Raw genomic sequence first — 25,784 nt, forward strand, 5'->3', positions numbered from 1 at the left:
ATCAAATTAGTAAAAGCTTGTCCACAAAGATAAGGACCAGACTAATGACAGGGAGCAAGAGCTGTAGCTGCAGGGAAAAGCCTTAATGAGGAGGATGGAGCGAAGTGCTGGGTGTGGTTGGCTTACGTCAATTAATATAATAGATCAAATAAGTATTAATGAGATAAAACCAGCAGGCATCCCACCTTTCTTTTACAGGTTAATGAACTCCACAGCTTTGTGGATACCATCAGTCTTAACACTAAACCCAAGTCGCCTCGCTTTCTTGAAATGTGCAGCTTGTGAAGGGAGAGACTAGAGATTTGAAAATGCTAGGCTTTCCTAGAGAAAAGAATATTCTATCTCCCAGTGAATCACCAAGAAAAGGCACAGCTTTAATTTGTGACCTCGAATCTCAACAGTATCCAAACAAAAGAATGAATCTTGGCAAAGTTATTTTTGCTTCCCAAATAAAATCGTTGTCAATAAACCTTCGGTTACTCATTATTCCTAGTCTTGACTTCCTGGTTAACTCAGAAGTGTTCATTAGGTTCTAGTGCAGTGGGAGTCCGTGACAAAATATATTTATAAAATAAGAAGTGCATTTTAAAACTTCCTCTACAAATGTTTGAACTTTGCCTATAGAATCCGCACCAATGATCCCAAAGCGTTGATAAAGAAGGAGAAGGAAAACCACTTATTGGTACTAAAGCCTTTACTGTAATAAACCAAATATATTTACAATTTATACAAATGTTTAACCTTCAACAAAAATACAAAAAAACATTTCACAAGATGAAAAACGAGGAAACAAGTTCATTAGAGACACCACTGCTCTACCAAGGACAGACAGGAGGGGAACAGCAAGGAACAGAAAGGTAATCTCGGCAGATCTCACAGAAAGAAATGGATGGACTCTGCCCGGGTCAGCGGGCTCCATTCCTCAAGCCCACAACCCTCACCCCTCTGTCCACTTTGCCTCGGTGCTCCATTTGGTCTAGGTAGGTAGGTGACCTTCTGTTGATGTGCTCACTGCCTCCTCTTTGTAGACGCAAAGTAGTTTTGTGTCAAGGTTTGGAAACAGGTGTTTGTTTTTAAAGTTACAACTTTTCTATTTCTACAAATTCAAAACATTTTGGCCCAATTCAACTATAAACGTTAAACCACATAATGTTTTCAGTAGATGACTTCATAGACTGTAGCCTTCTTGTCCCCTGAGCCAGTGACTATGTACTTATCATCCACAGAGATGTCACAGCTGAGCACGGATGAGGACTCTTTGGACTGAAAGAGAAAACAATGGACATGAGTTTAATGTGGAACACAGATGCTCAGGGCCCTGCTCCCAATAAGGCACCTTCACTTCTGGCGTCATGAGCAATGCTGTGGTCCAACTGTCTGTCATTCTATGTAAGGAGCACGGACTTACCTGGAATATACTAGCTCCATAGGGTGTCCGCCATGCATTGAGGAGGTTATCTTTTCCAGTACTCACAAACCATTTACCTAGAATTAGCAAAGGAACATGTGGTTGTGGCTTAACTAGATGAAAATTCCTGCTATACTATTAGCTACTTGGGCTTAATCAAACTCAGAGCATTTTTAATCATGAACTATCATGTCCAAGGGGTTGGGCCATGACATGAGTAGACACAGCAGGTTTTAAATCTGGGCTCCACTGTGAACCACCTGTGATCTTGGGTTTAATCAAAGCGGTGGCAGGAACCATGTCAGTCCCATTAGCCACCGGATACATGACAGGTAGCTTCACACCGAGCATGCAGTGGGTCCTCGAATAGTCAATCAATGAAGTTGTCTTCTGTTAGTTTCCTTATGATAAAATGGGACTAGGAAGGATTAAATGACGAATCTAAGTAAAATGGCAGACAGCACATATGGCACATAGGATGGTCAATTTGTGATAACTATTCATCCATCCATGCATCCATGCATCCATCCATCCCGTGAATATATATTTGACTCCCCATGAACTTCTTCCCTCATTATCCTCACTGCAGAGTGTAACGGTCTGGGTGCAGCTAAGTGTTCCCTTCTCTGCCCATGGGCTCCTCATCCCGGTCAGTCCATAGCAACCTCTGCTCCTGCCTCATTTTTCTATAAACTCCCACCAACCCCTCTCAGAGTGGCAACTAACTGCCTCCACCCACACCCCTGACACTCCCCGCTGAAAACAAACATGTGTCAAAACCTTGTATTAGGCAATTTTATCACCTGCTGACTTTTCCCAACTCAGGGAAACAGACGAAAACAGACATCCCTATGCTCTGAGGGACATTTTAAGACAATAGAATTACTGCATCCAGCTGCTCAGAGAACATTTTTTCCAGATATCATCTCCACTATATTTTTTAGAAGTATTTTCCATTGAGGCCATCAACATTCCCCGGTTTCCTTCCAGTTGAACTCACCACAATAAGCAAATTTCAGGGATAGCACACAGCTCTCGTGGAGATGCAGCTGGTACTTGTCAGGTTTGTTCACATGGAGAACTTCCACGTTGCTGCTTTCCATGCCCACGGCCAGCCACTCCCCAGTTGGGCAATAACCAAGGGAGAATATCTACAAGAAGCAGAAGAGGCTCGCTGAGTATTCTGCCCAATAGACTTAGGAAGTGAACAGACAACAAGAAGAGGGGAAAAACTAGCAAGAACAGGAGGAGGTAATAAGCAAAGGCAAAGTCTATAGGACAACCATGCCAACCCAGATAAGTCAAGTGTTAAAGACCTTTATGAAACAATTGGAAAAAAATAAAAACAACTGCAACACTTATGTCATGGGTGATAAAATCAAGAAATTCTTCTTAATAATAACGGTATTCTGTGCGTTGTTTGAAAGGGTTCCTTGTCTTTTACAGATACTAACTGAAATACTTATGGATGAAATGATATAACGTGTGGGATTTACTTGAAAATAATCCAGTGTTTGGGGGCAGGGATGACAGATGAGACAAGACTGGTCATGTGTTAGTAACTGTTGAAGCTGGGTGATGGGCATATGTGGTTTATCATATAATTCTCTGTACTTTCATATATGCTTGAACATTCTCTGTTCTCATATATTGAATATATTTGAAATTTTCCATACGAAGTTTTAAAAAAGGGCAGACCAAAAATAGGATCCTACCCATAATGGGAACAAGGAAGACTATAAGAAACTCAACAAAATTTTGACAAGGACATGAAATTTAGTTGCATGTATAGCTGTTTTCCATTTCTGTCCTATTTTTCTGACTGGAATTATTAAAGAAAAAAAAGTAAGTAAATAAGTCACGATAAAAAGAACAATTCCACCATCAACAGAAAACACTTAAAATGGCAGGCACTATCTTTCCCCAAACAGGCCTAGATTCAGACACTTGATATCTAAATAAGCTCCACAATCCACAAAGTTGCCATTTTTATATCATTTCAAAGCTCCGTAAATCGAGTCAGCCATGAGTCCAGTGTCTAAGGGGTGAGTAATAAAATGGGCATCCACTGAGATACCGCTGTATTTTTTAAGCTCCCTGATTTAAGCAAAATGAATCCACTTGCAGAGCTGTTATGCTTTTTCTCTACTCCTTGTGATATCCCTGCCTATTTTTCAAGGTCTATTTATATATGAATAAAATCATTTCTCGCCCCCACATTAGATGGCGAGAAGATGGACAACAGATCAGACCCTGTATGTTCTTCATGGCACAAATTCCTGAAACGAACTCATATACAAGTAAAACTAACATGGCTTAACCTACAGCATTTTAAAAACCAGTCTAAGTGTTTCAGGGGAGAGGGAGAGAGAGAGAGAGAGAGAGAGAGAGAGAGAGAGAGAGAGGGAGAGAGGGAGTGTGTGTGTGTGTGTGTGTGTGTGTGTGTGTGTGTGTGTGTGTTTGTATCTCAAATTAAAGCCCGGTCTGTTTGTCTAGCTACTACTCTTGGGGGTGGGAGGGAGGCGGGGAGGTGTGGGGAGGGCGTGCGCCACACACAGAGCACCGCGTGGGTTCCGGGGAGGGACAAGCCTGCACCTGGGAGGTGAAGTCGTGCTGCTGCAGCTGCCGCCCCTCGCGCAGGTCCCAGGACCGGACCGTGTTGTCCAAGCCGCCCGTCCAGAGCTTGGTGCCATCGTTAGAAATGTCAATACAGCTGGCCCCGTCTGTGTGGCCCTGGAATTGCCTGATAAAACAAACCAGATTGAATAATGATTTCCTGCCAGAGCTCAAGGTAAACACTGTTGTGTTGTTAGTTTTGGACTCGCTGTGCGTGTGTCATCTCCTCGGTGTCTGCTGATGTGCAAGATCAAACCAACCTTCCCCCTGAGGAGGAGAGGAAACGGCACCTGCAGACTTTCTTTTCCTTTTTTCATGATCCAAGTGCTGAAGAAATGGAATGCCGTTTTAGGTCACCACACAGGAGAAGTTAAATACGCTCCTATAGCTATTCTTACAAATCTGTCTGGAAGGTAAAATTCCTCCCAGGTCTGGAAAAGTGTTTAAGTGTGCAAGTGGGGAAAAAAAGACAAACACACAAAATCCCAAGTGTATTCCTTAAAGAAAGAAGCAGGCTTGGCCTATAACTGTGCAGGCCTGAATCACCACATCACCAGCTCGGGGCCCAGGAGCACTCCCATTTTCATGAGTAACACCGCAATGCCCTTTGTGCCAACAAAGCATGAGCTCATGTATTTACTCAACCTCGCCTTTTCTATTCGAAAGAGCCCCACGTTAGGAAATCTGGACTCCTGGAGACAAAGGGGCATGCCGGCCTCCTGACTCAGAGGTGTGGGGCAGAGACAGAGCTGATTGCTGACTGACCCCTGGGCACAGCCCTGCCCTCAAATCTGAGCACAAGGCTGTTGTTCTCTTAAAGGGGAAGCTCGTGCCTCAGTCAAAAACCACCACCAAAGAACAGACTTGTGGTTGCCAAGGGTGGGGGGCTGGGAGGGATGGACTGGGAGTTTGGGGTTAGCAGATGTAAACATTTAGAATGGATAAACAACAAGGTCCTACTGTCTACCACAGGGAGCTCTATCCAAACTCCTGGGATAAACCATAATGGAAAAGAATATAAAAAAAAGAATGTGTCACTTTGCTGTACAGCAGAAACTAGCACAACATTATAAATCAACTATACTTCAAAAAACAAACAAACAAAAAACAAAGAACCACTACCAAGGACAACCAGCCAACAGGGATTTGCTGAGTGTGATGCTCTGCCAGGCTACAGGCAGGGCTTGCCGAGGGGAGGTTGATGTAAGCCATGCAGGGCTGGTGGCATGGGGGTCGTGGACCTGGTTTTGCAGGCCAAGAGGGAGCTGGCAGAGGAGTGACTGGAACAGGTGAGAAGTGTTCCGAGGTCTGATCAGGATGGCGAACAAGGCAGAATCCATGAGAGAACTGCTTGGAAATTTCAACACCCGGAGAAAAGTTTCCACCGCCTCTCCTTCCTATTACCTTATTATTCCCGCAGAGCTCCCAACTTTAAAGCTGAGCTTGGAATTTAAAGGGCATGGAGGAAAAGACAAGAGCACCACTGTTGCCCTGAATTCTGAGACAAGATGTGAACCATCACTCCAAAAATCTCTTCCCTGAAAACTACTCAGAGCTTCCATCCTGGTCCTCTCCCCCATGCACCCCAACTCTCTGCCTCAAACGTCCCAGCCTGCATCCAAGGCTTTCCCGCTGGTCTGGAGCAGTCCTGCCCCACGTTTCCAAAGTGCTGCTTTTCTGTCCTCAAACAGCTCGTGAAACCCAGGGACCTCCTCTTCATTTCATCCTCTGAATTTTTTTTTACCTCTGAAACTCATAAAGTACTTTGACTTCTTGAAAACAGCTGTGTTTCTCTGCTGACCTAAGCTCTTGGTGGGTGTTCCTTCATCCCTCCGTCCACTTATCTCAGTGCTACCCTCAGGTCAGGCTCCTAGAACGCAGATCCTAGGGCTGTTCAGAACATGCTGGGTCACAGCAGATACAAAGATATTCAGGAGACTCCGTACTGCCCTGTCACACACAGTGGCCGCTAGCCACGTGTGGCCTGTCCAAACTGAGAGAGAGTGAAATGTGTGAAGCAGGCTAACATATCCAACAGGTACTTACTCCCTGGGGGCCGGCACAGAGTAGGGGTCCAGAACATACAAGAGGGCAGAGTGCCTGGGCCCCATTACAGCTCCTCCACAATAAAATATCAGGATAACAGCAGTGCAGAAGCAACAAGGATTAAAGAGATGAATATTTGAAAAGCACTTCGAATGAATATTTTGGGAGAGCTATTTATTAAGTTGAAAAAAGAAAAAAGCAGAAAGAAAAGAAAAAACAGCCAACACTTGCTAGGCTGAAAGTTTGAAGGGGCTGTTGGCTTGGCTCCGTTTGTTCACTTTGCTCATTCTGAGCTGCCCGGAGAGTGACAAGAAAAATAACTGCCACACTGTCACCCACACACAGGGACAGAGCCTGGTTCGGTGACACTCAGTGGATTTCTACAGAAACGGCTGAAGAAGGAGTGAGCTGCTATAATCAATTCCACAGCCCGTCCCTTCCCTCCAGCTCTGGGCCCGGAAGCACGGGAGGAGCCCTGCTCAGTAACCTACAAGTCTAAAAATGCACCATGAACAGTGTTCCTGAGCGAAGACAAACTGTGACACGAAAGGGCAAAACACAGGCTCGTTCTGCCGTAGATGTTTAACTAGTTCTTCCTTTTCTAAAGACTTTTCTCTAACATCCCTGATGTGAGCACCGACTCAACCAGAGGGAGTGAGCTGGCCAGAGCCGAGGAGGGACACAAAGGTGGCAGATTCCAAGCAGCTGGGCTCGTTCCTGGGTGAAATGACCCCTGGACAGAGCTTATTTAGTTATTGAGAAACACAGCTACTTTAAAACCATTTTGTGGGTGAAATTCGTGGAATCTCCTCTTCTAATGTCCTTTTGTTGATTTTCTTTCATCCTTTATCAGCTGGCTCCTGTGCGCATATACGAGGTTCTAGGCAAAGCCAAAAACATCTAGTATTGAGGACCTTTTGTACCTCCATCTAATCCATGGTATGCTGCCCCTTGGCAAAAGCCAGGAATGTTTTTTAAACAAATCTGGCATGTGTACGTGGCTGAAGAATGGGAACATTAGGGAGGTAAATATAAAGCCTGGGTGACGCCCAAGCATGGCCACAAGACCGTAAGCCCTCTGAGGGCAGTGATACGGTACTGACACCCAGATCCAAGCCTGGCACGTGTGGGCTGAGCCTGAGGGCAAGCAGAGAAGCAGGGGTCATAGGGGGCCTTTTGACCCAGGTACTCAAGCAGGGAAGCCCCACTCAGGAAACCACCCCTGCTCACCTCACCAGCGTCTGGTTGTGCAGGTCCCACACAGCGATGTTGCCGTCACTGCAGCACGAGAAGCAAACCTTGGAGTCGGGGCTGATGGCCAAGGCATAGCAGGCGGGGGCCGAGGACGTCAGCTCTGCCTTGATGCGTGGGGTGGGAGCCGCCAGGTCCCAAATGGACAGGGTACTGGCTTCCCCTCCCACTATGAGAGTGCAGCCATCAGGGAGCAATTTGCAGGAACGGATGTAGTTATCCCTGTTCTGTGAAATAAACATAATTCAATTGTTATAATGCATGACCAAGCAGTAACAATGCCATATTCTCTAACTGCTGTTTGGGTTGTTGACTTAAAAAGTGGTATTTCATGGACACTACCAAAGCAAGCGTTCTGTAGTAAAGATCAGGATCTGATGGCCACTGGCTCCTTTGAAGTCGTAAACAAAGCAAACTCACAGGATTGCTCGGCCTGTGTGAAGGCTTAGATATAACTGCCACCGAAGCCCAATTTCCTGCTGAGTAGAAGGAACTGAGATGATCAGTGGATGTAAGGTAAGGGTACACATACTTCTTTACAAAGAAACCACTTTTCACAGCTAGTTTATAAACCTTTGACCTCATCACCCTCCGTTATTTACTATTTGGAAACTGCAGACACACTACCTATGCTTTGGTTTTCATTACTCTTAAGTTTCTGCCTAAGGCTTGTACTGTGTCTTTATTAGCCAAATAGATCCTTGTCTGAGACTTTAACACAGCTGCTTTCTCAAGTTGTAACATGGCTGCTGTGATATTTAAGCCTCTCAATCCAAAGGCCAAAAAAAATGAATAAAAAGGCATCTCTCCATCAAAACCAACACATTAGAAAAGGAAGGTGGAACCTAAAATGACCCCCACCCTCTCCAACAAAGAAATAACTGCTATCCTTTGACCCAAACAGATACAGTCAGAGTCTTTAGTATGCTTTAACCATGGCCTATTGTTCAAAGATTAGAGAAACTTTAAGCAATGTAATTTCAAAAAAGATGATGAGTGTTACAAAACTCTCCTACCACTGGGTTGCCAAAAAGCTTGTTTGGGTTTTTCCGTAAGATGTTTAAGTATGTTTCCTTATGTTTAACTTTCATTAATGGATATATTTTTAAGTTATTTGATTGCAAAAAAAAACCCCAAGAACTAGCCCAAAGAGGCTTTTCGTCTCAAAAACACAGTCTTCGTTTTGGAAACACCCTCTCAGGAATCTGTGCCATTTGCCAGGCAGGCAGCAGGTAAAGGGTACCATATGCCGAAGCAAAGTGCAGGCAGACACCCTACAGGGGGCAGGGCGGCCTACAGTCCACTTAAGGCCAATGGTACGTGGTGTGTAAATCCTGTGGTTACTGTGTAGAGAACATGTCCTGACGTATTCTATGATCCTGAAAAATGCAGCACAGTATTGGCTGGGGAGAGGCGGGGTAGAGTAGATGCCTTGGGGAAGCATTCCCACCACCCCAGTTCTGCTGAAGGCTGCCCTGATTTCTTGCAGTGTGATCTAGTAACTTGTTCCTAAAGTTAAGGTCATAAAACTCAGCCAGGTCTCCCTGAAAACACAGACCCTGTTCAGAATGGTTTTATGCCACATTATCAAATGTTTACTCTTCAGTATTTATCCAAAGGCTGTAGGGAAATTAAAAGTCGAGGGGAGTGCAGGGCTCAGAGTCCAGGCCTAGCTGCACTCCATCCATTAAACGGGAAACCCCCTTCTGAATACACATTCAAACAAGGACCGCTTCTGTAAACTACTGTTAAAATATGTTTTAAGAGAAATCCATCAACTCTGGGATTTAACCACTGAAACAGCAACAAATGAAACCTTCACGCTGAGGGGAGAGAGTGGGGAGACCTAAATAGCTAACACAGGAAACAGAATGGGCTTCCATTTCCTCATAATGGGAATAAAACCCAGGCCCCGACAGCGATTTCCTTACTGAGTCTCCAGGAGGAAATTACTCTGGTGCACCAGCTCCTTCTCACTCACCAGACAGTCGAGCTGAGAGACGGGGCTCTTGTTGCCGGGGTGGCTGATGTCCCAGACCTTGACGCAGCCCTTGCCGCCCGTGTACACATGTCGCGTGGGGTTGCTGATGGTCACTGCACACACCACCTCCCCGTGGTTCAGGGTGTTGATCTGGCGAGCGTGGCGGGGGATGCCGGGGCCAATGAGGGCGTCCGGGGGGAAGGGGACGGGCTGCATCTGACCGTCCGCAGTAACGTGGAAGGAGTATGCGCTTTTGGGGAGGGGATGGTTAGGGAGAAGAGAGAAGAACAGGAGAGGAGACAGAAAAAACATTTATCATAAAGCAATTAGTCCTTACCTCAGCACGCTTCTATGAGAAAGACAAAGCAAAGATTCTTGCCACGACTTCCTTTTGAAATCAGTATAAGTTGAAGTGTTTACTGATGAAACAAACGAAATAAATAACAGCCAAAGTCTAGGGTGTTAAAAAAGATATATATTAAATGCTTTTTTTAAAACTTTTTTAAGATTTTTAAACTGTGCTCTTCATTCCGTAAGGCATTCCTTCAAATCCTGTTAAAAAACATTACATGTGCTTCCAAATTAACAAAATACTTCCTTCTTGTAACTTGTATAATTGTATGATGCCTTAGTATAATTTAAAATGATTATTTTTGATGCTTAAGATGAAGCCCTTGAGAGCTGATAATGATTACACACGGTAAACCATGTATTTCAACATCAACAAACAAAAACAGCTTTCTAAACGTACCAATTTAAGGCTTGGACTTAAACTCTCTTTTGCATAATTAACAGAAAATAATAAAGAGATTCTCTTACATCACATGGCTTTGTGACAAGACTTCAAGTTTCCTCCTCAACAACCTCCCTGTCTACTTTGGCCACAAAGCCCAGTTTTATCGAAGGCAGCAAAGCTTTCAACTAAAAGACTACTCTTCCCAGCTTTGCTCTAGCCAGGCATGCCCATGTGCTGACCGACGAGATGTAGGCAGAAGCTGCTGGGTGGCACTTAGTTCATAACTTGAAAGAAAGGGGACCCTGAGGGACATGGAAACTACCTCTACTTTCCATTCAATTTTGCTGTGAACCTAAAATTGTTCTAAAAAATAAGTTTATTAATTAAAAAAAAAAAAGAAAAATAATTTACAAAGAGGGAGGGGAGAGTGCCTTCCTTCTTCTCTTCCTCCTTCTTGCTACCTGAACTATGAGCAAGATGACTGGCACTCCAGCAGCGTTTCTGGGCCACAAGATGACTCTGAAGATGGAACTCAATTGCTGAGGGGAACAGAACAGAAAGATAGAATTCAGAGGTCCTGGTGACACTGTGAGACCTGGGGCTGTATCACTGGGGCTATGATACCTGCCCTGGGCTACTGACAGCCAGTATCTTTTATGGGAGAGAGAAATAAACTTCTATGTTACTTAAGCTATTATTTTTTTCCCTGTTAAATACAAACAAACGTAATCCTAGTGCACACTTCTGTTTCTACACCAAAATCTTAAAGCATATTTTTTCTCTAACAATCTAATTATTTAAACTCCAAGCACTCATATACTACAGATACTAGAAAGCACGCACAAAGAAAAGACCCTGTAGAGGATGGAAGATATAGGAGTGCTAACGTTTTATTTCCCACCCACACCTGAACTAGGCACTTTGAAGACCACTGCTTTCAATTTCTTCTTATCCAAAGCATCACTCGGTGATCTAGAAGTTCAACATTAAACCTTTTCTATAGGTCTGCATACATAAACAATAAATGAAGTACGTAGGGTTTCCTCCCTCCCATAACCTTCTGGAATAAGTCTGGGCCCTTTCTGGAATTTATCACTGGCACCTTGCAGTCCCTTTACAGATCCTAAAGACCTTGGGTATTAATACAGAACTTAAATTTTCATTTTAATGCTAACTCAAATTTTGAAAAATAACTAAGCATGCACAAAACTTAAAATTGATAGAAGATATCAGGTTTCTACCTGCCTGAACATAAAACCACATACTTCCTTAGCTTGAAAATAAAATACATGCTGTTATTTTCTTTCTATAAAAACAAAATATCAAATATATGAAAAGATTTTTAAAAGAACTTCCCCTTCTCCCTGACCAAAGGACACAATTTTAGATATGTTATCTCCTGGCAAACTGGTTCCAGTAACTAATCTTATACGGCTATTTGGCCCAAGTCCTTAACATTACTCTTAATTTGAATGACTGAGTACACATAATGGGAACCACAAAGAATGTCCTAGAAAATAAATATGCATATAAAACAACTACAGCTCAAAGCCCTTATGTCAAGGGTTTGGTTTAGTACCAAACCACTAAATCTCCTATTTTTTCATACTGAAGTATATTTGATGTACAACGTTATATAAGTTAGAGGCGTATAATACAGTGATTCATAACTTTTAAAGGTTGTGAGTTTATAGTTATAAAATAGTACTCATTATTATTTTATAATAAAATATATTTTATAATTATAAAATATAATATACTCATAAAATAATACCATTTATAGTTATTATAAAATATTGGTTATATTCCTTGTGTTGTACAATATATCCTTGCAGATCATTTTATACATAATCGTTTGTACCTCTCAATCCCCTACCCCTACTTATCCCTCTCCCTCTTCCCTCTCCCCACTGGTAACCACTAGTTTGTTCTCTACATCTGTGAGTCTGTTTCTTTTTCGTTATTATATCTCCTATTTTTAGCTCACAGTATCCTTTAGTGTCCTTAGTAATGTATCAAGCCCACATGATATTTCAATACATGCACATTACACTTAATTGAACCTATGCCATTTATTATAGGATATTTGGAGTTGGAATCAAATAGCATTGTATTATTGCCCTTGAAGATGAGACCACAAGAACTGGGGTTTAAGTCTATTCACATTCTAAATTATATGACCCAGATATCAGGCACCACGACCTGGGTCTGAAAATAACAAATGAACAGTGGTAAACGTGGGGAGAGAACTGGCCTCTTAAAGCTTTCTGTGCTGTGAGGAAAATGGCAGATGTGAAGGTTAGTTTTTCCGTTCTCCATAAATCAAGGTGGGTACCTCTAGGTAGGCAGTTTCCATCAGGTACCCTTTTAGCAATTCCTGATTTTTAGGGGAAGGAAATTTTATCTCGCTTCAACTGGAACTCTGCTTATTATAGAGTTAAATGTTCCAGATTAAAATAGATGAACAAAGTACAGAGAGCTGTATGCTTGTCTGGAAGATACCCACCTCTCCCCTAGGTGTCCTCTTCTTTAAACCGCACAGGAGGTCTGTGATCATCATACTCAGGCAGTTTAAAATTGATTCACAGTGCAGTGAACTGCTGCCAGAAGCTGTGAACATTCGTCTGTCCCAGGGGAAACCCATATGGCTGTTAATACGTCAGTCAGAGGGGGCCTCGGAGGAAGCTGGCACTGTCTGCTGTGCTGGAGGGCCTAATCAAATGAACAAACCCCAGTGAGGCACAGGGCGGGTGTGGCTCACAGAGGGACCCACAGGAAGGAAAAACCAGGGGAGCAAACAAGACAGCTTGGAATCTGTTATTCACTTCCGGGAAGAACACAAACGTCTTTGAGAAAGTCCACATTGATGGCGCATCGTGACAACGTTCAAGAGATGCCAGAAGGAAACTTACCCTCTTTACTGACTGAGGAACTAGGGAAAGTAAGATCAAGCAGGAGGGGGGGAATTTATAAACGGAGAGTGTACATTTATAACTATCGCTCAAGCCTGAATTCAGAAAGAGACCAGCCACAAAAGAATGCATATGGTACAACTGCATTTACAGAAGTTCAAACCCAGGCAGGATTCACCTCTGGTATAAGAAGTTGGGGTGGTGGTTCCCCTAGAGACTGGAAGGGGCATGGGAAGGGGTTTTTCAGGTGCTCTCTGTGCAGAGTCACTGGGCTATACACACATGATATGTACATTTTTTTTTCTATATGTATACCTCAATTTTAAAAGCTTGAATTTATTTGTTTATTCAAGAAAAAGGTGAGAGGAGGCTCCCGACGGATGAACACAGTAGGCTGGGTCCACAGCCAGGATGAGAGCCCAGACTCTGGATTCAAAGGGACCTGAGATGTCAGGGCCCCCGGCTCGAGGCCTCACTGACTGTGGTTTTCCAAACGGGCCTAACTACCTGAGCCCTGTAATGTGTCCATTTTCTGATCGACAAGATAGAAATAATAATAAAATGTTGGGGTTGCAGGGGTTGTTGTAAGGAAAAAAGAGAGAGAAAACAGCTGCAAAAGTGCAAAACCCTTAACCGTGCTCGACACCTGCAGGGGCCTTCGGGAAATGACAGCATCGATATTAAACACCCGTGACTTAAAAAGAGGAAAGTGAGGCTATGTTGAATCCAGGGCTCTTATCTCGAACAGGGGACAAGTGTGAGGGCCAGGAATGCGGAAAGGGAGGAAGGCGTGGGGGTGGGAGCCAGGAAAGCACAGGGCGATGGAGAGGCCAGGCAAACCAGGAAATTCATAAATCCTAAAAGGCGAGGTGGGGAGACAGCACCGGGCAAAGAGGAGCGGAGGACGTATGGAGAGAGGATTGTGGCAAACTGTGGGGTAGAAAGAAGGAGTCCCTGGGGCCCTGCTTAGGGGCCACCCACCCACATCCCAGAGCCTCAGAGAATTGAGTCTCCCTGCTGTTTGAATCAAGCGCCTGCAGATCAGGATCTGATCGGAAATGTGGTGGCAGAACTGAACAGAATAAAGCCCACTGGACCTCACAGATTTAAAAACGGAATGAAATCAAACTCTTCAGTCACTGGGCACACGGCAGAGGTAAAGGCACTCAAGAGTCCCCACAGGTGCTACAAACTGGGAAACAGGACTGCGTTCTGGGGAAGCACATTGTCTTTCCCTAGCAGACTGGCTCCTGTTAAAAAAACTATGCTGTGTTCCGTGGGCAAAGGAAACCAGGTGTTAGAGTTGTTGGTTTGCTGGAAGTAGAGAGGAATGACAGTGGCCGGACCCAGCGAACAGTAATGAAGAACCACGGACCCCAGAGATAAAGGCTGCAGCCAAGACCCCGCTGCCTGTGAACCTGGCCCTCTTGAGGGGGAATCTGTTGCTGTATTAACAGGTATCAAAAAAAATCTGATCATGTCAAAACCTTCCCTGGCTCTTCCAGCTCTTTATGGCTCACCGAGCCCTTCACAATTGTGTCGATGGGTCTCAGTTCATATGATGGCCTTGTATCCTAAATTCCCAGCCGCATGGAACAACGGGCCAGTCCCCTAAAATATCGCATGCTGTCACATCTCCACGTCATGCACAAACTGTTCCCTCCTGCCTAGAATAGCACGGTGTCCCCCTAAGCGCACGTCACTTCCCCCTCCCTCGGCCGGCCTCAACTCCCCAGGTGCCGTGAGTCCTTTCCCAGGACCCTGGCTCATCCTAGAAACCGGTATCGTGCTGAGAACTACAGCCCACGTTTACATTTGTCTGTCTCATTCCCGAGTCCTCTGGGATGACTTCACCAACGAGCATACAGCTGGCACTCAGTAAAACGAATCCGAATGCCCCGAGTCATTTCCTGCTACCTAATCACTTATAAATCGAGGCATGAAAGGTTGCTCCAGCAGCCTTTCATTTGTAAGCTACCAGGTTGCTCCTTGGAGCTTACTCTTCTGTAGCTAAGGAAAGTAAGCTACAAGAAGGTGGGGAGTCTCTAACCACCTGGGCTCTGCCAGGCAACTCTCCCAAGGAACTCCTAGTCGTCGAACCAAATGTGGCTCAGAGGTGGTACCAACTTTCCCAAGGGGGGAAGGCGGTCCCTAGAGATGGAGAGCTGATGAAGAGCAAAACAAAAGGCTACGAGAGCAACAGTAACAGTGAAATCCACAGCCCACCCCATCGGCAGAACCCAGTGGATGTGGAGCCCCTCAGATACCAGCTGCAGCAGAAGTTGCCATGGGTCATGAGTCTAGGTGCTGAAGAGCATACAGTAAAGTTCAGGAAGTGAGGGGACCCAGGTCAGAGTTTCAGTTTAGTCACTAATAAGATGTGGGGACCACACGGAACTTATTTGCGCCTCATTTCCCTGTTTTTACAACGTGCCCTGACAAAACCTACCCTACCAACGTGACTGCTGAGGTGTGGGGGAAATGAAATCACGTAGGAAAGCACGAAGCACAATACAGATTCAGCCTTTGGTTCCCACGGCACAGAAGGCAGCTCGCTGTCCCTTATTATTTATAGCAGGGAAGCAGCACAGGGGAGCTTAACAGGCCCAACTCAGCTCGTAAGCAGGAGAGGTCAGCCAACCACAGAAGTGGGGCTCTAACCTTTACCTTAGCCTCCACATCGGCACTACCGTAGACACTCTCGACTCAAGAGGGCTTGTGGGGCCCATCAGGAGGGAGACACTTACCCTACACAAAAGGAGAACACCAGGCATGTCAGCGTCACTGGTGTGCTTCATTATGGAGCCCTGGGCACAGGAGGCTCTGAGGGCTGAGAGCTGGGGCATTTGGCTCATTCTAAGACAGATGAGAATAATGTTAACTTATGATTTTGGAGGATGCTCTCAGCCTGAAGCACTAGTACAGGGAAGGTGGAGGCTGGGGATGCTGTGATGTGGGGTGGTAAGCAAACCAGAGCCATATTATTCTAAGATTTCAGGGGCAAAAATGTCCTCAGGTATATAATTCATCTACTTCCGGTAAAACCTCTTTCTTTGCCAATGTAACAAGCTCTACCTTTAACATTTTTTAGGGTCTGCACACCTAACTCCTAACATCTGTGAAATCCTTTACTTCTTTCATAGGATTTTTCTAGTTTGGCATCTGGGCATCCTCTCAAACAGCAAACATGCAGATCCAGGGGCAATCCCTACCCTATCTGAAGACAGCATTTCTACATCAATGGGGGGCTTTAGTAACAATTAAATGACAAGTTGAGGACTTCAAAGCATTACGATAGAAGACGTTTTGTTTGTTTCCTTATTTAGGTGAATACACGGCTATCCTCATTTTTTAAAAAAGCAAATGCAGAACTTCTTAAAATGGATAGGAAAAAGAAAATGACTAGACAAAGTAAGGAAGAAGAGATGGCCTAGCTGATATACTAGGAGGTTCTCTGGTCAAAGTCAGCATTTATGATTCTGAGCTCTAGGTCCTACTTCCTCCATCAGTGAAACATTTCCAAATTGTAAATGTGCTGGGGCAGCAACAGGGCTCCTAGGCAGGACAAAGATACAAACCAAGAGATGCGTGGACGAAAAGTAAGACAAAGATAAGTTTAAAATATACAGCCATTTCAAAGCTCAATTCAAAAATCCTAGCAAAGGAACCAACCACTGCAGGCAAACAGCAGTATTCGATCAAGAAATAGACAAACTATGCCTGGTAAGCTGAAAGCCATTTCTGAAGAGGTGAAGAGGGAGAGAGAGGGAAGGGACAGTTGTCCAGCAGCTGAACATAACTCACATCAAAAGGAAGGGCCTCACACCTCAATATAACTCCAAGAAATTAGCTACACATTCCCAGACCATCAAAAAGTAGAAAAACAGAAGTTAAACTAAAACCCACATGGTGATAATATGGCACAAAATAAGCATGTTACTTTTAGCATTTAATAGACAAAAAATCACCCAAATATCGTGACAAGTAAAAAGGGGGCTGAACTAATTTTCAAATCCACGAAATAAACTAAGCGTGGAATCTAGACATGGTCAACAGAGGGATCAGAGGCAAGATCAGGAATGGAGGGCAGAGGAAGGAGGACTGGCCACCGACACGTCTTCTCAGCTAGAAGCCGGGACTGGCCCCTATTCACTGCCGCAAATCCTGTTTTCCTAAGAAGCAATTTCACCCCAAATGTAGTTCAGATTTTCTCTTCCCTTTAGGCTCCAAGTCCAAAAAGGTAGTTTAAAGAGTTATTTAAACACTAAACAGGTGGGTGGAAGATTTCTCAATTGCATGTCTAGCATTAAAGCACAGGGTAAAGGAACCTGGAACTTAGCTGGAATCTTAAGCCAAACTATTATTAGTGTGAGCTATGACTGACCTCTAGGCGCTACCATACGAAGCAGGTAGAGCTCAGCCCTCCAAGTATTTATGGAGAGGAAAGCGGTGCCACAGGGCCAGAATAATGCCTTGAGGGGACAGAGGCGTGGAGTACAACAAAGATGTCAATCTGTCTAAACTTCAGGTTTCTTTCTTATCAGTGATCTCCACAGAGTTCAGGCAACAAATTTCCTAAAACTAAAAATGAGTTCAAGTTAAGCTGACCAAACAACAGCAATTAAATTTCACCTTGAGGGTTTGGAAACACAGTCAGGGTAAACCACTTATAAATCAGCATTACACATCTCTAAAATGCAAACTGCACTCTCCCTTGGAAAAGGATGAATCATAGGGTCTTGCGCAATCCTGGGCTCACCACCCCCCCCCCACCTAGTCAACGGGGCAAACATTCGTTTACTGGGTATCTATGCTCAAGGCGACTTCAGAAGCTTCAGTTCTAGTGGGGAAGAAGCCGACTGAAACATGACCTGTACATAGGATTATAACTCAAGGCCAAAGTGTCGAAAGTGTCACAAGACGTTACAAGGTGCCAGAAGAGAGAGAGCACGTAGGGAAAGGCATCAGCAAAGGCTTCACGAAGGAGGCAGCAGCTGAAGGACAGAAAATATTTTTCTGACTTTGAAGGACAAAAATATTTCCGCAGGAAGAGGTAGAGGCTAGTGAGAAGGGAAGTTGCTCCAGGTAGAAGGAGGAGGGCTCTTCTCTTCATGGAACAGAGCGTTACCCCATGTGGCCAGAGCACAAGATGCAAAGAACACAGCACACAAGGCTGGAAAAAAAGGCTGGGGTGATACTACCAGAGGGGCTACATCAGGAGTTTATATGCACCTTTTGAAGATATCTGAGCAAGAAACAGACAAGATCAGATAAATATTTCATTAAGGGAAAAACTCACCTATGATCTTAGTGAGGATTTTAACAAATAAGAAGACTGGGTAAAAAGGGGAATTAAACAAGGAAGTACCAAAGGCTAAAGTTTGGGTCCAGATGTTAGATAGAATAGGGACAATGCTGGGAGATTGGGATTGACATATATACACTAATATGTATAAAACAGATAACTAATAAGAACCTGCTGTATAAAAAAAAAAAAATAAAGTTCAATAGAAATGAAAAAAAAAAAAGAAGAAAAATAGGGACAATGCCTTTAACAAAAAGAAGTAGGAGAAGTTAGAAATGGGAGAGAGAAAAAATGTCCAGGTTGGTTGGGAAACCCTACTGAGATCTTAGATCCCTCTGACACCAAAACAAGTACAGAACAGTGGCAATGTCATCTTGCTCTAGGCCACTGTGATAAAAACAATGGAAGGAAGCAGGGCGTTCTGCATATGCTGGTTCCTCCACCTGGAGTCTTATGTCCTTCCCCTACACAATTACTGCAGCTCTGAAAACACTCTGAGAATCCTCCCCTGACCCTCCAGATGGGATCAGCCCTTCACAGAATTTCACAAAAACAGTACTCTTCTGTCACAGCTCTTATCTCAATTATAATTACACATTTATTTTTGTGATTACTTAATTAATGCCACCTCTCCATCACTAGGCTGTGAGCTCCCAATAGGGTCCTCTATGCCTAGTCAGCAGATTTTGATGAAATCTGTAGAAGAGAGGACAGGAGGGAGGTGACTGACCAGACTGTAGTAGGCAGATGGTGTGGGAACCTGAAATCACATCCCATAACACAGGGCTGAAGCAGTGGACATACTCAGACAGAAGAGACCCTTCAGGGACAAATGGTGGTCTCCAAATATCTGAAGAGCTGCCTGCCCTGAGGACGATGAATTAGTAGCGCACTGTGTGGTCTCGGGGAGTGGGAAAGAACAGGAGAGATGGGTAAAAGTTTCAGGGAGACAGATCTCAACTCTAGGGCTGGAAGAGTTTTCACACAGCCAGGGAAAATGAGTCGCCATCACTAGAGGCATTGGGTCAGAGATGCGCAGCCACTCGGTGAGGCCACTAGAACCACAGATGGGCATTCACGCTAGATGCACTTTTGAGGTCCCTCCAGTCCCACCTGCACTCTCCCGGCCGTACCACTCTTCGAGGGCACTCATCCGGCTGCCCGTGAACCCTCAAGCTCCCTCTCTGTGCTGGGAGCCCACTGTCCCTCTACCGGCAACAGCCCACCCTCCCGGCCCCCTCTGCCGGGCGGCCTTATCCCTCCTGCACCAGCTTCAGCTTCCCGCATATCCACCCTGCCCCAAGGAAGGCCTTCCCTTCCTAACTCTGGTCACTCTCTACCTGTCTGCCTATCACCCACCGCTCTGCCTTCATGGCACTCAGCATTTGTCGCAAACTCAACTCAAGCATCTACTGTTCCTTTAACGTTCCCCCCACATCAGTAGGCTCCCCCAGAAGCCGGAAAGACGAACGTTCTCTTTCCTGGGGCACGCCAGGCGCCTAACACACAGTTCTCCATCAAACATCCACGAAGAGCCTCCATCTGTCCTTCCCAAATATTATTTCGACTGGTGTTTCTCAGAGCATGACTCTTGCAAACCCTTTGCCACCTCGTTCACTCCACCCTGGACATGACGGTTTGTCACCATTCCTCTTACAAGCCTCGCACGGATGCTGCCCAGTGTGGTGGGCTGACACTCACCATTGCCCCCGGCGAGGTGCTCACTCCTCAAGACTAAGTGTCGAGAAACTTTTACACAGCAACTCAGAGTCAGTTCACAACTGCTGGCTCTTGTAATAAACTGGGACTTGCATTCCGCATCTTTTTTTCCCCTATCCGTCTGTATTTGTCTGTTATAAGAGTCTCAATCTTTGTCATATTGGGAAAAAACTGGTCTGCCATCATAGCCAGTTTGAGAAGACCACCTCAGGCAGTATTACTTTACTGAACGATGAGAACAGTACGTCCTCTCGTACTAATTAATGGATTAATATGGGGACTAAGACTGTGTACGTAGCCCAGGTCCCAGACAATGGGCAAGTTCATTTTTCCCTCTGATACCAATTTACTCAATCTTCCTCCCATGATATGGCTCACCTTAAACTTGAAAGAGAATCCAAAAAAATGTTTTAACTGTTTTAGAAAGCAGCGACCCCTCGGATCCACAGCCCAGTGCCCATTTTGACCAAGGGGAGAAAAGCACCGTCACACCTGAGTCTCACAACTTTGCCTCTCTGCCCACTGTTGTGGTCCTAGCTTACGCAGCTGTGAACACAAAGAAATCCAAGGTTCTCACAAGTCAAGGACATGACTATTTTGGCTCTAGTAAGCGTGACACCAGTACCGTCATCCACTGAAGGTGTAAACTGTGTCTAATTGCACACACAGTTGTTAGGAACTGGGTCTAAGTTAACCCTCCCTCACACACCAGCCCTGAGGACCAGCTCTGCGGCTCTCAGCTCTGCTCACCCCATGCCCTCTGCCTCGTATTTCACATTCGGGGCGGGGGGGTCTTGGCAGCTGGAAACTCCCCACAGCTCTGACTCCTGAAACTGGCTTTCCCTAATGGTTTGCTGAACTTGGCCTTAGCTGCCTATTATTTCCCTGAAGATTCATCAGTTACTATTAATTATTGCATCTTGGTTCAACATTAACTGTTTGCCCGTTTTCTTCTTTAATTTATTTTTTGGCCACACCTCGCGGCATTTGGGATCTTCGTTCTCCGACCAGAGATCGAAACTGTGCCCCCTGCATTGGAAGCACAGAATCTTAACACTGGACTGCTAGGGAAGTCCCCATTTGTCCTTTATCCGCTCACCAGACAGTAGGACACACAACAGCTAGCTACACTGCCAGCAAAACCACAGGTAAGAAATACCCATAAGTGCCCTGTGGCATTCCAGGCTGGACACAGGGGGGCATTCCCAAGAAAACACAACATAGTAGTTCACAAGTATTCAATCGGAAAAGATCTACCAGCTAAGAAAGTATATGCAATGCTGCCCCACTTCCCAGTCCTGCTCCTCCCTGGGCCTAGATGTCACCATAAATTCCTAATATTGCTACTAGCTCCTAGTATAAACCAAAGCTTCATTTCATCGTGAGTCAAATTACCGTGAAATAGACACTACAACGCAGGAAAACAGGAGCAATGGGAATCTGCTTTCTAAAAGCAGATGACGGGGTAAGGAATTCCATCTTTCCTCACGCTACTGGTTTGTCTGATGCAAGGCTGCAATAAAAACCACAGAAGGATGACCAGGTAGTTGAACGGACCACTCAAAATAATGCAATATGCAACAGATGCATGAGTAATAGCTGAAAGCAACCACTCGAAGGTAGAAGGTATAACCAAAAAAAAAAACCAAAAACAAAAACCTGAAGGCCTGTGACATGTACCTCTATTTGGAAAAATCAGTGAGTTGGAACTGGCTTTCTGCCATCTTCTATCCTAGGGGAAGAGAGTATTTGCTGAGAAGTAAGACAGACTCTCACATTTCAGGTTTGTTTTGTACAAAAATTGAGAACTTTAGGAATTCTTTGAAATCACGTTTCTAATTACCAATATTAAGGAAAACAGGTCATTTTAAGTGACCCTGGAAGAATAACCAACGGGGCTTTTTAAATTCTGATGGCTCTTTTGCCCTTTAACCTACCTCTCCTGCTTCCTCACCAAAGCCACGTTGCACTTTATAATCTCTCAGAGGAAGGCACCCAGCAAAACTTTACTTGGGGTTCCTGGGGAGGCGGGGTGGTCAACCCCCGATGTTGGCATCCAACAGAACGTACCTTTCATGGAACTCCCGTTTCGACCCAAATAAGGAAAAGGCGGCACTGAGCCGAGTAAAGAAACAGCACGTTTCACATTTCTGAGATTTGAGGTTTGTGACAGCTTATTGCCCACAACACAGTCCTGTGGAAAATCTCCAGCAGCTACCCCCTAACCAAATGGCAAAGCAGAGCAGCTTTCTGAGGAAGGGTCAAGCAAGGAGGACCAACCACCCCTGGCTCTCGCCTCCCTCCTCGCCCCTGTCCCCAACAGCTTCTCTCCAGAAATAACTAAATGCATGACATCATCCACAGTGAGAAGACAGAGGCGTGACACCTACCAGGTGCCTATTTATAGCAAGTGTTAACACTTCTCAGGAAAAGACACTAGAAATCTCCTTGGAAACGCCCAAGCCTGTGCTCCCCTTGGAATTCGAGTCTGCTGATACCCATGACTAAGTAACCGCCTTTACAATAAAACCGAAGAGTTAGAGGTACTTACGGCTTCCCCCCGGGGATTCCTGCCAGGTTTGGAGGGATCGTAGGTACACGCATGTGAGGGGGAGGATCAAAGCCAACCTGGAAACAGAATAAGGCATCGCAGACTCAGTTTATGCAGGGTAGGCACTTTGTGACACCTCTAAAGACTTTTCACTAGAAACTCAGAAATCCCCAAAGCAACAGAAACAGAAACAGGGACATGTGCTAGCATTTCTCAAAAGAACGATTATAATGCAAAAAAATAATATAGCCACCTCTAAATACCACAAGACACTCTTTTTTGGGAAGTAGGAAGGTGTGTGATTGATCCGTGCATCGAGAACCAGCTTCCCATGGTAAATATGCCCTGTGGACTTAGGATGTTCTACCTGTCCAAACAAGTACGAAGAGCAATACGCTGAGTCAGGACAACCTGACTATCAACTTCGGCACTATCGACGTTTTAGGTCAGATAGTTCTCGGTTGGGGGCCGGCCTGGGAAAGGCAGGATAGTTAGCAGCATCCGTGGCCTCTACCCTCTCAGTGCCAATAGCATCCCCCAGTTCTAATAAACAAAAGTGTCTCCAGATGTGACCAAATGTCCCTAGGGGGTAAAATCACCCCGTTTCATACCACTGGTCTAAGTCATTGCTTAAAAATTCACGCATGGATGCTCTATTTTGTGCACCTTAACGAAGGTACCTAGTCCCTCAGCTGCCCCCTTTGCTTTAAATTATCTCCCCCTCCACTGCACAGCCTTTCCTAGTAGTACAGCATAAGGGAAAAAACGATGAACTTTACTATCACCCCAAGTTATCGGAGGTAATGAAGAAGGGAGAGGAGAGAAATGCACGTGACATATTTCAAAGAGCCAACAGAAATGATTTAGGGACTTTCATCTGCTATGAGTTACAATCTAGTCCCTTTTCCTGATGCAGTCAAGGACTACACAGTCCATTTTCCCCTTCACATGCAGTTTTGTCTCTTCCTGGTCAAACACGAGGCCGTTTACACAGTGGGAGAAGGTAGGACAAGAAGGAGAACCTGCCCCACGGTTTCAGTCCCTTTGTGTTTCTCCCTGTTGAGCTGAGATCACTTCTTACACCTAAGTCATGCTATTGGGTTTAAAGAATAATATAAGCATGGAATGAGAAAATTACGGCTCCTCAAATATTTTTTCCTAAGAATTAAAGAGGAAAAAAAACCCAAACAAACAACTTCAAGAAACGAATGAAAAGGCTTCTGTGAGCTACTTGAGTCATTTCATCGCCTTCCAAAAAAAAAAAAAAATCTACTTTGGTGGGAGAAAACCAGATGTCCCCTGAACCGCTGAAGTAGCTCCTAAACACTGCCTTTTTTCATCCACAAAAACAGTAAAACAAAAAGCGTTTGGCCTTAACTTAATGAAGCGGCATGCCGATGAAGGCGGACAAGAGGGAGGCGGGTGCAGCGAGGACACTGGGTCTTTGTCTGCAGGCGTGGGGACTGCAGGCCGCCGGCCGCTCCTCGGGTCCCGCCCGCCCGCCTGCGCCCACCCACGGCTGCCTGCCTGCCATCCCCGCCATCCCTACCATCGGGGAGCGCCCGTAGGCCACCACGGCGGCCGCGGCCGCGGCCGCGCTCATCTGCGGCGACATGTTGTGGAGGCTGGCGTAGGCAGCGCTGGGACTGGTCAGCTCGCCGTTCATGCCCGCGTGGGGCACCATCCCGAAAGGTGCAGGATACGGACCCGGCACCGCCAGGGGCGTCCTCAGGCCGGCCGCTGCAAGGAAGCACAAGCTGCACGTGACTCACCTGGCCGCTCAGGTCCAGCCTGACCATCAGTTCCAGGGTCCTCTTCAGTGCCCTTCATTATAGGGAAGGAGGAGAGAAGGCTGGGGGGAGCAGAGGGGTACCAACTCCAAATCCTACACAGGGTCCCTTCTTCCCTGGAGCTGAATTCGTCTCCAGGAAAGAATGGACCCCAGGGGAAGAACTGCCCACACATTTCCTCCTTGGTCAGTACACTGGGCAACGCTGGGAACCAGGGAGATGAAGCAGCATTATTGTACCCAATTCACAGAAGGCTAACCAAGGCACAGGCACCACCTGTTGACTTAAACTCAAAAGAAGGTTTTCTTGATAAAATCCAAGATTTCTCCTTCAGCCCAAACTTTCCATTACCTGCTACCAATTCCAAATGAAAACCTGATCCTGGATTTATGTAAACCAGAGCACAGGTTTAGGGGGAATATTTTGGGGCCTCTCTTCCTCTGGGCCCAGAGTGTTACATTTTTCCTTTGCCAGGGAGGAAGATAAAGTTAAAAGTTATGAGTTTATTCAGGGGCTGGAGTCCCAGTGAAACCCTCCCAATTTCTCCTGAAGGAGAGACCGTGATTCCTGAGGGATATACCGGCAGAACACTGGCCAACTAAAGCAAGCAAGAAGCACACTTGGGCCGGTCAGACAGGCTGTTTCAGTCAATATTAGCAAACTCAGACACACAATGATAGTTTGGTAAGGAGCTTACATGTGGAATAATTATCAGAAACTTTATTGAAGTCCCTGGGATTTGGATTATTTGGAAATAAAAGAAAAGCCAAGTGTAAACAGTCAGAGACTGAACAGGGTGCAGCTGCTGAAACCCAAGGACAAACATCTGTTTCTTATCATGGCTTTTCAGAGATAGGAAGGAGGGAGGGGGGCAGAAAGTGCATCTCACATTCACAAGGAAACTGCATGAGAGCTGAACTGACGAATCAAGTTGGGAAAGGGAAAAACAAAACACGGCCCACAAGAGGCAATGCCCTACCCGCTTGGTTAACGAGGGGGTCCATGGCTGGAGGCTTGCCGAGGCCTGGACGTAGTCCTGGAGTGGCGCTGGTGCCCGGCGTTGGCATGTCACTCCGAGGTGTCGGTGTGCTGGATTTCAGAACAGGCGTGCTGGCTTTTTCATGCTGGTATCATTAAACAAATTAAATGAGTATTATTTTTAATCCAAGCCATATTACACAATTTATCACAACAGCAGCTGGGACACTGGGCACCTTCTAGCTACTCCCTCAGCCAATTTTCATAAATCCACACAATGTTGACAGCATTAACTTGTGAGGGAGAAATGTTGACCTTTCCTCTTCCTGCCAGAATTAAAACTCTAGCTAGAGACACAGAACATGATCACACTCCTTCCTCCGCAGATTTTATTTTAAAAAGTATTTTTTCATCAGGCTTGTGGACTTTGGATCTAGGCCAAGTTAGAATGATGACCACCCAGAGGAAAAGTTCCCGGTCACTCAGAAGCG

General features: G+C 45.3%; 1 protein-coding gene across 6 annotated transcripts in view; it reads right to left on the reverse strand.

Annotated features, from left to right (window-relative positions):
- Window positions 1-579: 579 nt before the first annotated feature.
- Window positions 580-25,784, reverse strand: part of LOC307054202 (transducin-like enhancer protein 1) — a gene marked incomplete at its 5' end in the record, with an annotated part of 87,629 nt that continues 62,424 nt past the window's right edge. For 5 of the 6 annotated variants that reach the window (XM_079705793.1, XM_079705791.1, XM_079705790.1 and 2 more), the window contains 9 exons: window positions 580-1,263; window positions 1,409-1,485; window positions 2,409-2,559; window positions 4,004-4,151; window positions 7,301-7,548; window positions 9,303-9,552; window positions 22,526-22,602; window positions 24,075-24,265; window positions 25,295-25,439. In XM_079705793.1, the coding sequence (XP_079561919.1) occupies window positions 1,156-1,263; window positions 1,409-1,485; window positions 2,409-2,559; window positions 4,004-4,151; window positions 7,301-7,548; window positions 9,303-9,552; window positions 22,526-22,602; window positions 24,075-24,265; window positions 25,295-25,439 (1,395 nt within the window). In that variant the 3' untranslated portion in view covers window positions 580-1,155. The remainder of the gene's footprint in view (window positions 1,264-1,408; window positions 1,486-2,408; window positions 2,560-4,003; window positions 4,152-7,300; window positions 7,549-9,302; window positions 9,553-22,525; window positions 22,603-24,074; window positions 24,266-25,294; window positions 25,440-25,784) is intronic. The other variant, XM_079705792.1, reaches the window with a different exon arrangement.

This window comes from Hyperoodon ampullatus (assembly GCF_949752795.1).
Source record: "Hyperoodon ampullatus genome assembly, chromosome: 6".
Taxonomy (NCBI): Eukaryota; Metazoa; Chordata; class Mammalia; order Artiodactyla; family Ziphiidae; genus Hyperoodon; species Hyperoodon ampullatus.